Source organism: Pogoniulus pusillus, chromosome 33, assembly GCF_015220805.1.
Source record: "Pogoniulus pusillus isolate bPogPus1 chromosome 33, bPogPus1.pri, whole genome shotgun sequence".
Classification (NCBI taxonomy): Eukaryota; Metazoa; Chordata; class Aves; order Piciformes; family Lybiidae; genus Pogoniulus; species Pogoniulus pusillus.
In genome coordinates, this window is record NC_087296.1 from 15498250 (window position 1) to 15511241 (window position 12992).

At 51.1% G+C, this 12992-nt stretch overlaps 1 protein-coding gene across 1 annotated transcript in view; it reads right to left on the reverse strand.

Annotated features, from left to right (window-relative positions):
* Positions 1-12992, reverse strand: part of MOXD1 (monooxygenase DBH like 1) — an 83761-nt gene that overhangs the window by 17694 nt on the left and 53075 nt on the right. Inside the window, exons 8-10 of the mRNA XM_064170040.1 lie at positions 10153-10344; positions 3183-3242; positions 844-986 (exon numbers count right to left, since the gene is read on the reverse strand). Coding sequence (XP_064026110.1) covers positions 844-986; positions 3183-3242; positions 10153-10344 — 395 coding nt within the window. The remainder of the gene's footprint in view (positions 1-843; positions 987-3182; positions 3243-10152; positions 10345-12992) is intronic.

Here is a 12992-nt window from a genome sequence, read left to right on the forward strand (position 1 = left end):
TCCAGAAGAAGCCAGCAGCACCAAGGCAGAGATTACATCTTCGCCAGGAGAACAAAGTCAGAGACCACCATTTCCCCAGAGACTGGGAAGATTCATCCTTTCCCCTCAAGCCGGGAGGATTCCAGCCTCAAAGTCCACGGGCAAAGCTCCCCTGAAGTCTGGACACTAGGCATAGGCTGTGACGTAGCCCCGGAGGGTAATTAATGATTAATAAGAGTTGTGAGTAAAAGCTTTAATACCTCTGTAATATCTGTTGCCTCTGCCATAGAGCGGAATCAGTTCCAGCCTGCTCTGCTGGGCAAACAGCATAGAGACCCCAAACGGTATTTGCCACGGGGGAAAACTCCTCTCTCTGTTTATAGTTTGAATGTTTGCTGGTTATTAATAAGTCCCTGTACATATTTTATCCTACAATGTTTTCATAACTGTGTAAATGAATATTAATATACAGTGGTTGGGGGTGGCAGAGTTCAGAATATTGAGTTTAATAAATAATATTTTTATAGAATATTATCTCACCCCAATTAATTTCTCCCCTCTGCCAAAACTGGCGTAGGTAGCAGAATACCCCTCTGTGACACCTGCCCATGGCATGGGGACTGCAGCTGGATGATCTTGAAGGCCCCCTTCAACCCATTCTAGGATGCTAAGCTCTGTATGTAAGCAGTGTGGAGCTGGGTCATAGGGACATGGTTTAGTGCTGACCCTGCAGTGCTGGGCGAGGGTTGGACTGGATAAACTTGCAGGGCTCTGCCAACCAGAGCTATTCTGTGATTCTGTCATATAAAAATGACCCTTCAGTCCCACAGACAGAAGCAGAGGTGCTGCAAGCACTGGACTTGCCTCACTGGTCTGTAGATCTCCTTGACACCAATGAAATGGAGCTGCTCCATGATGTCTGGGATGCTTGCACAGCGTGTGAGGTTGATCCTGGGGTAGTAGAGCAAGTAGGACAGGCACATCTCATTCCTGGTGCTTAGACCACCCTGTAAATTGGATATGTCTTTAAATCGAGATAGCATTGGAACCCCACAGACAGAAACACTGATTAGCATTTATATGCTAATGAAGCCTGTGTCAGGAGACCAAATTCAACCCTTTATCTTGCACACCAGGCAGCAAATAGCAAGAAGAGATTCCATCATTCATTACAAAAAAACCTGCAAGCTTAAGAGACACATTCTGAGCTTAAAAGATGTCAGAAAGAGCAGCTAACAGTGAAACAAAGATTCCTGCTATGTTGCAGAGCACTGGCAGAGAAGTTCAGGTTTATTTTCAGCTTTAGAAAAATGTTTTAAAGTGGAGCAAATGTAGGAGAAGAATTTGGTAGGATCATTAGTTTGTTTAATAAGAAATGAAACGAGCTTTTCCTGGTGAAATGGAATGTGCACCTGTATGGACACCACTTGTAGGCACATAGAGAGACAGAGGAAGAAAGAGAAGAGTTACAGGGAACATTGACCAGGAGAAAGGAGCACTAACTACAAAACAATGAATTAAAGTAAGCTTTTTCAGGCAGTGGAAGAAAAAGACTCTAAAACCAGATTGCAGTCTGTTCCTAAATCCTGTATGAGAACAGCTCCACAGACCTCATCCAATGAACAGGAATGGAGAAGACAAAGCAGAGTTCAAGGGCTGAGAGTTGGTGTGGTCACCACAGTGGACAGGACAGGAACTCAAAACCCTTCATTCTCACTGCTTTGCTCTTCTTGATGTGCCTGCCACATGCACCTACATGCAAGTTATGATTCAGGGAGAGGTTTCCCTGATCTCTTTTGTTGCCAGAAACAGGTCTTGTTGAACAGAAACCCCTCAGGTCTCACCTCACGGAGGTCTGGATCCAGGCCCTCCAGAGGAAGAGGGATCAGCTCCTGGCACAGGCTGGGTGCTGGCAGCTACTTCCCCACCCTACACAGACTGGTTCTGGCATTGCTGTCTGGTTTCACAGCCAGCTGCTGCAGCCCAGCTCGTGTCCTCAGACCTGGATTTGCTTCACTTCCAAAATCAAGTGGCCACCTTGCAAGAGCTGATGCCTGGTACCTGTTAATCTGCAAAGCTGCATCAGGCATACAGCTGCTGCCATGTGCCAGACCTTACTGGACACCCTCCAGCCCAAAGGGGATGTTCAGTCCTGGCCATGGCCCTGCCTTGTCCACTGCCATGGATATGCACAACCACTCCTCATGCCCCAGCTGCAGGAGTGCACAGGGATGCCATGGGTTCCTCTGGAGCTGCCCCAGTAGCAGCAGCTGTCCAGGAGGGCCTCTGCCCCTGGAAAAGCCAGCAGGTGAGAAAGGTACCACAGGGAGGCTCACTGTACCCAGACTCCCCTGCCAGCCTGAAGCAGCTGCATTCTGCCTGGATCCCAGCTCAGCACACAAGCAGGTGGTCCCAACTCAGTAAGCCCCATGGTAAGTAAGTCAAGTTCAGGTGGTCAGCACTGTTGGTAATGTTTTGGGTTTTCAATGCTTGTGTGAACAGAAGGATTTGGAGAAGAGAAAGCTCTCTGAAAAGCTAAATGTGGCTTTTCAGTACTGAAAGGAGCTGACAAAAACGTTGAGGACAGACTTTCAGCAGAGCCTGTTGTGACAGGACACTGAGGGAGATTCAGACCGGGAAGAAGGGAGCAGTATGACTGACTCAGGTTACCCAGAGAGGTGGGAGATGCCTCATCCCTGGAACCATTCCAGGGCAGGTGGTCTGGGGTTCCGAGCAACCTGATCTAGTTGCAGATGCCTCTGATGAGTGCAGAAAGGTTTGACTGACTGAGCTTTGAAGGTCCCTCTCATCCTCAAGCATTCCAAGATTCTAGGATCTCATTCACAGCATAAGGAAAACTCTGTGTAAGGGGCGAGATGTCTAAGGAGGTGATCAAAACAATCCCTCTGAGCACACAGGGTGTGCATGTCAGCACATGCTCTGCAGAGAGCACTCCTGCTGGGCTCTGGGTTTATCAGCTGCTCCTATTTCTAAACCAGTCAGGTGAATCTTTGTGCAAGAGCTCAGGCTGTGACTGGAACACTCCTGATGGCTTTAGAAGCAAGGAACCTGTGAAAGCAAGGATGGCAGCCAACTGTGTAGAGAGGCAGGAGCAATGTCACCATCTGACAGCATTGTCTAACAGTCTTGCAGTCCCCACTCTTATCTGGGTGCGCATTTTGATCCATTGACACTTTTCTTACCCAGGTCATGCGACTTCGGTCCACAGTACTGTAGTGGCATTCTGTGATTAAATGATCCCCCTGAAAGAGAAGATTTAGGAAGTTCAGGTCCAATTTTATTAACACCACCTTCATAAAGCCACAGAGGACAGCAAACTCCTAAGAAAGATGAGAGCACTGGATACAGCTTTTTACAGGAGTAAAGGATTAGGTAACTGGCATAGGCTAAGGCCACAGCATTCCTGTGATCCCAGATGCCAGGACGATGGAGACTCCCTTTTTACAAGGAATTCCATGTTGAAGACAAGAGCAGGATTGGAGTGCAGTAGAACCCAGATGCCCAGGGCTCCTGCATGGATTTAAAAGGAGTTTTCCTAGGAGTCTCATCTAGTCTTCTGAAAAGCAATGAAGGTGCCCAGCTGTAATCCTGCTCTGAGGGAAATGACAGCTGCAGACAATGTGCACACCTGATTCTCGCTCCAAACCTCCTTCAGGGCTGCTTTAGAGAGCTTTCCCCAGCCTATCCTGCCAGCTTCAACAGAACTACTTGCCAAAAGAGTAGAAAGTTTTCCACTTCAAAATAGCAACTGCTCATCTGCCAAGCTTGTGAGTGGAGGAGTGACAGGCAAAGACTCAGCTACGCTGACAGACTGGCATGGGAAAGGCTGCCTGCTGCCTCCTCAGGTGCAGGGAATTACCTCCGTGGGCTCGACAAGCTGATCGGCAGCTTGGGAGCACCTTTATTGCTTCTGCCTAATCAAATACACACCTCAAACCTCAAAATCACCCTGAGAGTCAAGTGGAAAGTAGAAGGCTGAGGAGCATTGCCAGATATCAAATGTCACAGAACCACAGAATGTTAGGGCCTGGAAGAGACCTCCAGAGGTCATCTAGTCCAAGTCCCTGGCAGAGCAGGGGCACCCAGGGCAGGGCACACAGCAACACATCCAGGTGGGTTTGGAAATCTCTCCAGGGCAGGAGACTCCACAGCCTCTCTGGGCAGCCTGCTCCAGGCTCCAGCACCCTCACACTGACAAAGGTTCCCCTCCTGTTCCCCTGGCACCTCCTCTCTTCCAGCTTGCCCCCAGTGCCCCTTGTGCTGCCCTTGGCCACCCCTGCATCCTCCTGACACTGCCCTGCACATCTTCAGCACAGCACTGAGGGCAGCCCTCAGGCTGCTCTGCTGCCAGCTCCCAGCCCCAGCTCCCTCAGCCTGGCCTCACAGGAGAGCTTTCCCTGCCTGCAGCAGCTTGAGAGCTCTGGGCTGGGCTCTCTCAAGCAGTTCCCTGAGGTCCTTCTGGAACTGAGGGGCCCAGAACTGGACACAATATTCCAGATGTGGCCTCAGCAGGGCAGAGCAGGGGGGCAGGAGAAGCTCTCTGACCTACTCACCACAGCCCTTCTAATGCACTCCAGGATACCCTTGGCCTTCTTGGCCATAAGGGCACATTGCTGGCTCATGGTGTCCTGTTGTCCACCAGGACCCCCAGGTCCCTTTTCCCTGTGCTGCTCTCCAACAGCCCAGTCCCCAGCCTATCCTGGTCCATGGGGCTGCCCTTTGTCAGATGCCAGGCTATACCCTTGCCTTTGCTGGATTTCTCCCCACTCAACTCTCCAACATGCCCAGGTCTGGTGGAGGGAACTTCCTATCATAAGGCTGGCAGTGGTTTATTTGCTTTGGTTCAGTTTTTTGTATCATCATCTTCCCTGAAAAAAATCCACTGGCCCTTCTGAAGTTGAGAATTTCTCCTTTCCTGTAGCTGTCTCATTGCCAGCTCAGTGCCAGCACTACCACAGACAGGACTGGAGCCAGGTGAGTCAGCCTGGTGGCAGCCAAGAACAAAAGGAGGTTCATGAAGCATGTAACTGGCACAGCATCACTGCTCCCAGCAGGGAGAGGTTGGCTCTCACTCCAGGTCTCTGGTTCTTGTGGCCTGGGTGGCTAACACTGAAAATGTTCCTCTGTCAGATCAGATCTTCTGCTTCCAAATGCAGAGCAGAGTGCTGGTGCACGAGGAAGACAAATAACCTGGACTTAAGAAGCTGAAAGAAGTACCCTTGTGTGCTAGTGTAAAGCTAGCTAGAATGTCTTGGTGAGAAGAACTAGATTACAGGCTGTGTGAGATGCCACACTATTGGTGCCAGTGCCCCACAGGTAGGAGACAAGTCTGCCAAGCAGCTAGGGCCACTCACCAAGGAGAGTGGAGTGGACAAATACCTGGCAAGTCCTCTTGGTAGGGTTAGCTTGTGGACACACCTCCTGTTGGCTGTGGCTATGAGATATCCTTCCCGAGATGATCTGCCATGGGCAGCCAAGAAGTGGAACACCATTGAGCAGGGAATTAAGCTTCTGAAGGAGTTTGCTGTGAAGGAAGTGCTTTATGGAGATCATGGCACTCATGAGCCTGATGACATTCCTCTTGGAAGAGGTCTCATGAAGAAGCTTACTAAGCTTGCACCTTCATCCTATGCTAACATCTTGGCCAGCAAGTTTCTATCAAGGAGTGACAATGGAAGGTCTATCACTGTTGGTGAATTCACTGACCAGCTCAGGCAGGTAGAGGACAGCTTGGCACATTCTGCCATAGTCTCTGCTGTAAAAAGTATGACTACAGAGATGAGAGATGGCATTGAGAATGGCATTAAGAATAGCATGAGAGAACTGAAGGAGGAAATCAAAACTTCCATTTCCAATCTGGTAAAGGATCCCATCCCTGCATCATCTGAATGGGTGCATGTCTCTGCCTCAGGAACAGATGCCCACCTCCTGCAAAGCAATTCCAGCACAGGAGGAGACAAATTCCACCCAGACATCAGCAATCACGTGTGTCAGTGTGGGTAACTCTGCGTGACCAATATGGTGAGAACATGAACAAGTGGGATGGTAAACCTACTTCAGCTCTTTCAAAGAGAGTCAGAACTGCAGAGTGGCAGAAACAGAGGCAGCAATGCCAGGAAAGTAGCTGTCACTTCTTCAGCTCCCCAGAGCAACTGCAATTATTCCAACAACTGCAGTTTCACAACACCACCAATCACTGTGTACACCCCCATGCCATGTTCAGCATTAGGGGTGCCCTGCCTCCAGCCAGGAGGAGGAAAGGGATAGTGGAGAGAACCAAATCCACAGGGGTGGATTGTGCTTGTTTGAAGCTAGCTAGAATGTTTTGGTGAGAAGAACTAGATTACAGGCTGTGAAAGAGAGGCAATGGTGATGTCTACTTCACTCATAGGCTTGCTGAGAGGTATAAAAGCAAGAATCCAAACATAGGTAAGGTAGTTGCTCTCTGTCTGGGCTCTGGGCTGCATCTCTCTAACCTCACCTTCTGTCTCTCTGATTAATCCACCTGCTTCCTACCCGCCCTGGCCGACCTCTCCATTCTTCCTTGGGAACAAGGCAATGTCTGGGGTAAGGCAGAGGTGTGGGAGAAGGTGAAAGGGCAGTTGGGAGCCCCTCCTGGGGACTCAGGTTTCTGGGAGGGCTGCTGTGTTTCTGTACTACCTTTTACCTTGTATATTTCTGTATATAATTGTACATACAGTAAAAATGTGCATGTACATTGTGCTAAGCTGTCAATATAAAGCTTCATTCAATTTCCAGAGCTGCTGAGTCTAGTCTGGGTGATTTCCAAAGTGATTTCCCCTGGGGTGGGGAACACCCAAACCATCACCCCTTGGATGACCTTTGGGAAGGAGAAAATAACAAGAACTCGAATGGAGATTTTTTTATGTTATTAGTTATTTGCTTAGACTGTGTCTAAAATGCAGCAGATCATGGGTTGGGTTGGGAAGGACCTTAAAAACCATCCAGTTCAAACTCCCTGACATGGTAACACCTCCCACCAGCCCTGGTTGCCCAAGGCCTCATCCAACCTGATCTTGAACACCTCCAGGTAGGGGCATCCACAGCCTCCCTGGGCAACCTGTGCCAGTGTCTCACCACCCTCACTCTCAAGAACTTCTTCCTCATCTTCAGTCTCTATCTTCCCTCTCCCAGCTCCAACCTGTTGCCCCTTGTTCAGCCAGTGGCCCCTCCCTCTAGTCCACATTTTTCCAGTGTGGTGACCACCAGGATGTCAGGTGGGACAGAGTCAGAAGCTCCACACAGGTCCCATTGGTGACATCTGTGAAGTTGTGCTGGCAGGTTTGCATAAAATGAGAAAGGTGTGAAAAGTGCCCACGTCAGAAAAAGCATCCCAGCCGCCCTGAGCTGCCTTCTGCCAGCTGCTGATGCTGTCAGAGCTCTCTTTTAGTCTTCCTGCTGTCTGCTCCCTTTTGCTCTGGAATGTTAAAGAGCCTTTCTCTATAATCTGCATGGATTTTCCTATAAATACCACAGGCTGTCATCTTCTGGCAGCCCTTTTCTTAAACCCTTCACCACTTCTTTCCTCAAGGAGGTAACACCAGTTTGTCTTTGAAGTCCCTGTGGAGTACAGACAGTTGGACTTCGAAGAGTAAATGCTGCACCAGGTTTGCTGGAGAAGTAAAATGACAAAGCACTTTAGCTTCTTGGCTCTACAGGATGAACAGTGAATTCTCCCAGTGTGGGAGAAGAGGCAGAAAAGGCAAAGGGACTTGAAGAGAATCCTAGAAGTCTATATCATGCCCTTGGAGTCCAATCATTGCAGTGCCTCCACTTGTAAACAAAATCCAGCTGTTTGACATTCCACATCTGCCTGTTTACATCAGCTTACATGCACCAGGACAGGCACATCACCAGCTCTGCATCCAGTCTTTGCAGCACTACATTTTCTGTCCTCAGGCCAAAGCTCCAGAGATGGCTGCAGTGTGGAACTCCCAGCAGATGAAGGAGTGACAAATGAGTGACCTGCCACAAGAGCCCAGCGTGGAGCAGCTTCTGCTTTGTCCTGTCGTCATAGCTGGGCTTTGTCTAAGAGCTGTAGGACATTGTTCTCACAAGAGCAGAGGATGGAAGTGCAAGATTGCTTCTTCCAGGTTTTTTCCACCAGTGAAGACCTGGCTGCTGTGTCGATGTGCTTGCAAGGCTGGATACTACTGCACACATGTACCCAGGATGTGCTGCTTCCTTCCAGTGCAATGCCAGTTCCCTCCTTCACCTGGCTGGATGCACAAAGATGGCACAACCAGCACACATCTGCAGTCTTCCAACACTGCTGACAGTAAAGTTCAAATCAAGCAATTGTGGACATAAAACATGCCCAAGCAGCAGCTGGAATTGATGGGCCAAGACAATTCTGAAGTAAACTGGGTGCACACTCCTGAGGCACTGCATCTTCACTGCTCTCCCAAGGGTACTTCAGGAGCTGGCAGCTGTGCTCACTAAGCCACTCACCAGTATCTGTCACCAGTTCTGGCTAGCCAGGGAGGTCCAAGCTGACTGGAGGCCACCATCTACATGAAGGGCTGGTAGGCTGATCCAGGGAACTACAGACCTGTCAGTCTGAGCTGGGTGCCAAGAAAGGTCATGGAGCAGGGCATCCTGAGTGCCATCGCATGGCACTTAAAAGACAAGCAGGACATGAGGCCCAGTCAGCAGGTTATAAAAGGCAGGTCCTGCCTGACCGATCTGATCTTCTCCTACAAGGTGACCTGCCCAGGGGATGGACTTTAGAAAAGTCTTTGACTCTCTGTCCCACAGCATCCTCCTTCAGACACTCCTGGCACAAGGCTTGGCTCAGTGCCCTCTGCATTGGGTGAAAAACTGATTGATGGCCAGGCCCAAGGTATGGTGGAAATGGAGCTGAACCTGGCTGATGCCAGGCACCAGTGGTATTCCCCAGGTTTCCCAGTCACCAGTGGTGCTCCCAGGGCTCAGCACTGGGCCCTGGCCTCTTTTACATCTTTAGCAATGATCTGGGTGAGGGCACTGAGGCATCCTCAGTGACTGCAGATGGCACCAAGCTGGGTGGCTGTGTCCATCTGACAGAGGGTAGAAAGCTTTACAGCAGGGTCTGCAGAGGTGAGAGCCAAGGGCCAAGGTTCATTGTGCTAAGTTCAACAAGGTCAAGTGCTAGGTCCTGCACCTGGGTCACAACAACTCCATAGGGAGATACAGATATGGGCATGTGTGGTTGGAAAACTACAGCTGGGAGAGGGACCTGGAAGTGTTGGTTGGCGGGCACTGAACATGAGCCAGCAGGGCCCTGCTGACCAAGAAAGCCACTGGCATCCTGGCTTGGATCAGAAGCAGGGTGAGCAGTAGGGACAGGAGGGGACCATCCCCCTGTGCTCAGCACTGCCCAGGCCACCCCTCCAGTGCTGTGCTCAGCTCTGGGCCCCTCACTGCAGGAAGGACACTGAGGGGCTGCAGCCTGTCCAGAGCAGGGCAGTGAGGCTGGAGAAGGGACTGGAGCAGTTGGGGGTGAGGAGGGGCTGAGGGAGCTGGGGGTGTGCAGGTGGAGAGGAGGAGGCTGAGGGCAGAGCTCATTGCTCTCTGCAGCTGCCTGCAAGGAGGTTGGAGCAAGGAGGGGGCAGCCTCTGCTGCCTGGTGGCAAGGGCCAGGAGCAGAGGCAATGGTTCCAAGCTGCCCCAGGGGAGGCTCATGCTGGAGCTCAGGAAATATTTCTGCACTGGAAGGGTTCTCAAACCGTGGCACAGGCTGTCCAGGGCAGTGCTGCAGTGCCCATCCCTGGGGGTGTTCCAGCAGTGTGGAGCTGGTGCTCAGGGACACGGTTTAGTGTTGTCCCTGCAGTGCTGGGTGAGAGTTGGACTGCATGAGCTTGCAGGGCTCTGCTAACTGGATGGATTCTGTGGCTCTGTGATTCTATCAAAACTGGAAAAACTTACAGAACACTCAGGAGTAGCTGTGGCACTTTGGGACATCGTTTAGTAATGGTCACGGAAGTGTTGGGTAGAAGGTTGGACTTGATGACCTTAAAGATCTTTTCCAACTTAAATGGTTCTACGATTCAAAGAGTTCCATGGCTCTTAGCAAAACTACCCCTACATGTGAGTAACCATCAGGCACTCCATCTCCTGCAGCCTTGGGGGGAGGGCTGTGAGGATGTCCTACCGGCAAGATTGTTCTTTCTTCTTTCAGGTACTGGAACTCCTGGAAATTGAAGTCGAATTCATCATCGTAGGCCAGCAGCATCTGCTCCTCGCCCTGGCGGAAGTGGCGCATCCTGATGGCTCTGCCTGCAAGATGAGCATGGAGCAGCACTGCAAACACATGGATCCCAGCAGGCCTCTCAGCACCTAGAGCCTGCCCGGGGAAAAGCAACACCATCAGTGTGCCCAGCTGCAATGTCATACAGTGTACAAAGAGCAGACAGATTCAGGAAGGCATTTGGCAGTCCCTCAGTTCAGAGCCAAAGGAAGGCTTTAGGTACAGAACAGGCTGGCAGTTTTCTGTGGCAGTCTGGACGGCTTGGGTTGGGTTTCATTTGCTCCTAATGCACACAGTAGTTATGGAACCCAACTGGACCATCAGGAATTCTCAATAAATGAAGATGTTCAAAGGCATCATCCTGCAACCTGCACAGTGTTCCAGTGCTTATGGTCAGAACTGCTGACCCTAGATGGCTCCCAAGGAAAACAAGTGCTGTGAGGGACAGCAGCACCCATCCAAAGTCAGTACTTGGAATTAAGAGGCTATAATTACAATGTTCTCCACTTCCCAGCTTCTCAGCTGGGAATAAATTCCTGTTTACATCTAAGATTTTTTTCCAAGTTAATTTTGAAAATAACTTTTCCAGAACAACAGAGATCAGACTGTGCTACAGTGCTCCATGGAGCTCAACCTGCAGCATGCTAACTTCAGAGTCTTGCCCAGAGCCCAGATCAGAGAAGAAAAACAAAACCACAGAATGGAGGGCATTGGAAGGGACCTCTGTGGATCACCCAGTCCAGCTCCCCTGTAGAACAGGGATACCCAGATCAGGTTGCACAGGAACACATCCAGGCAGGTTTGGAATCTCTCTAGAAAACGAGATTCCACAACTTCTCTGGGCAGCCTCTTCCAGGGCTCCAGCACCTTCACAACAAAGAGCTTTGTCCTTAAGTTCAAGGGAAACCTCCTGGACTCTCATTTGTACCCATTGCCTCTTGGCCTGTCACTGGCCACCACTGAGAAGAGCCTAGCTCTCATCTTCTTGCCTCCCACCCTTTAGCCGTTGACATGCACTCAGCAGATACCCTCTCAAGCTGCTCTTTTCCAGGCTAAACAGCCCCAGGGCTCTCAGCCTCTCCTCCTGAGAGATGCTGCAGGCTCCTTGGCATCCTCATAGCCTTTCCTGGACTCTCTCTAGCAGTTCCCTGTCCCTCCTGAACTGGGGAACTCAGAACTGGACACAATATTCCAGATGTAGTCTCACTAGGGCAGAGGAGAAGCTCCCTGAATCTGCTCACCACATTCTTCTTGATGCACTCCAGCTTACCATTGGCCTTCTTGGCTGGGAGGGCACATTGCTGGCTCATGGCCAACCTCCTGCCCACCAGCACTGCCAAGTGAGGGACCGCTCACCTGTACTGCTGGAGGTTGTTCCACCCCAGCTGCAGGACCCTTCACCTGCCCTTGCTAGTAGGAGGTAGGAGAGCCCTGCAAAGGGACCTAGACAGGCTGGATAGGTGGGCAGAGGCCAATGGGATGACATTTAACAAGGCCAAGTGCAGGGTTCTGCACTTTGGCCACAACAACCCCAAGAAGCACTACAGGCTGGGGACTGAGTGGCTGAGAGCAGCCAGGAAGAAAGGGAGCTGGGGGTACTGATAGATAGTAGCTAAAGATGAGCCAGCAGTGTGCCCAGGTGGCCAAGACAGCCAATGGCATCCTTGCTTGTAGCAGGAGCAGTGTGGCCAGTAGGACAAGGGAGGTTCTTCTGGCCCTGTACTCAGCACTGGTCAGGCCACACCTTGAGTACTGTGTCCAGTTCTGGACTCCTCAATTCAAGAGAGATGTTGAGGTGCTGGAAGGTGTCCAGAGAAGGGCAACAAAGCTGGTGAGGGGCCTGGGGCACAAACCCTATGAAGAGAGGCTGAGGGAGCTGGGGTTGTTTAGCCTGCAGAAGAGGAGGCTCAGGGCAGAGCTCATTGCTGTCTACAACTACCTGAAGGGAGGCTGTAGCCAGGTGGGGGGTGGCCTCTTCTCCCAGGCAACCAGCAACAGAACAAGGGGACACAGTCTCAAGTTGTGCCAGGGAAAGTCTAGGCTGGATGTTAGGAGGAAGTTCTGCACAGAGAGAGTGATTGGCATTGGAATGGGCTGCCCAGGGAGGTGGTGGAGGCACTGTCCCTGGAGGTGTTGAAGAAAAGCCTGGATGAGGCACTTGGTGCCATGGTCTGGTTGACTCGATAGGGCTGGGGGATAGGTTGGATAGGTTGACTTGTCCTGCTAATCTCCTCCAGAATGAGCTGCTCCATCACCTTCCCAAGAATGGAGGTGAAGCTGACTGGGTCCTGGGTCCTTCTTACTGGCTTTTTTGAAGATTGGAATGCCATTGTCCCCTGTTCTCCAGGCTGTTTCAAAAATGACAAGAGTGCCTTAGCCACAACCTCAGCCAGCTCCCTCAGCACTTGTGTGTGCATCCCTTCAGGAGCCATGGTTCTGTGGGTGCCCGGCTTGCCTAGATGATCTCTAACCCTGTCCTCCAGTTCCTTCCTCTGGACCTTCTCTCCTGTCCCCTGGGTCTGAGAGCTGGCCATAGCAGTAAAGCCTGAAGCAAGGAAGACATTCAGGTGCTCCACCTTCTTGGTGTCCTCTGGCACCACATCTCCCATCTCGCTCAGCTGCAGGCTGCATGCTTGTGTGCCAGCTCCACCTGGGCACCCACATTCCTCCTGGTGATGGCTCTGGAGCAAATGCAAACCGTAGCTGGTTCTCCTCTGGGCCAGGAATGACAGTAGTGGAACTGG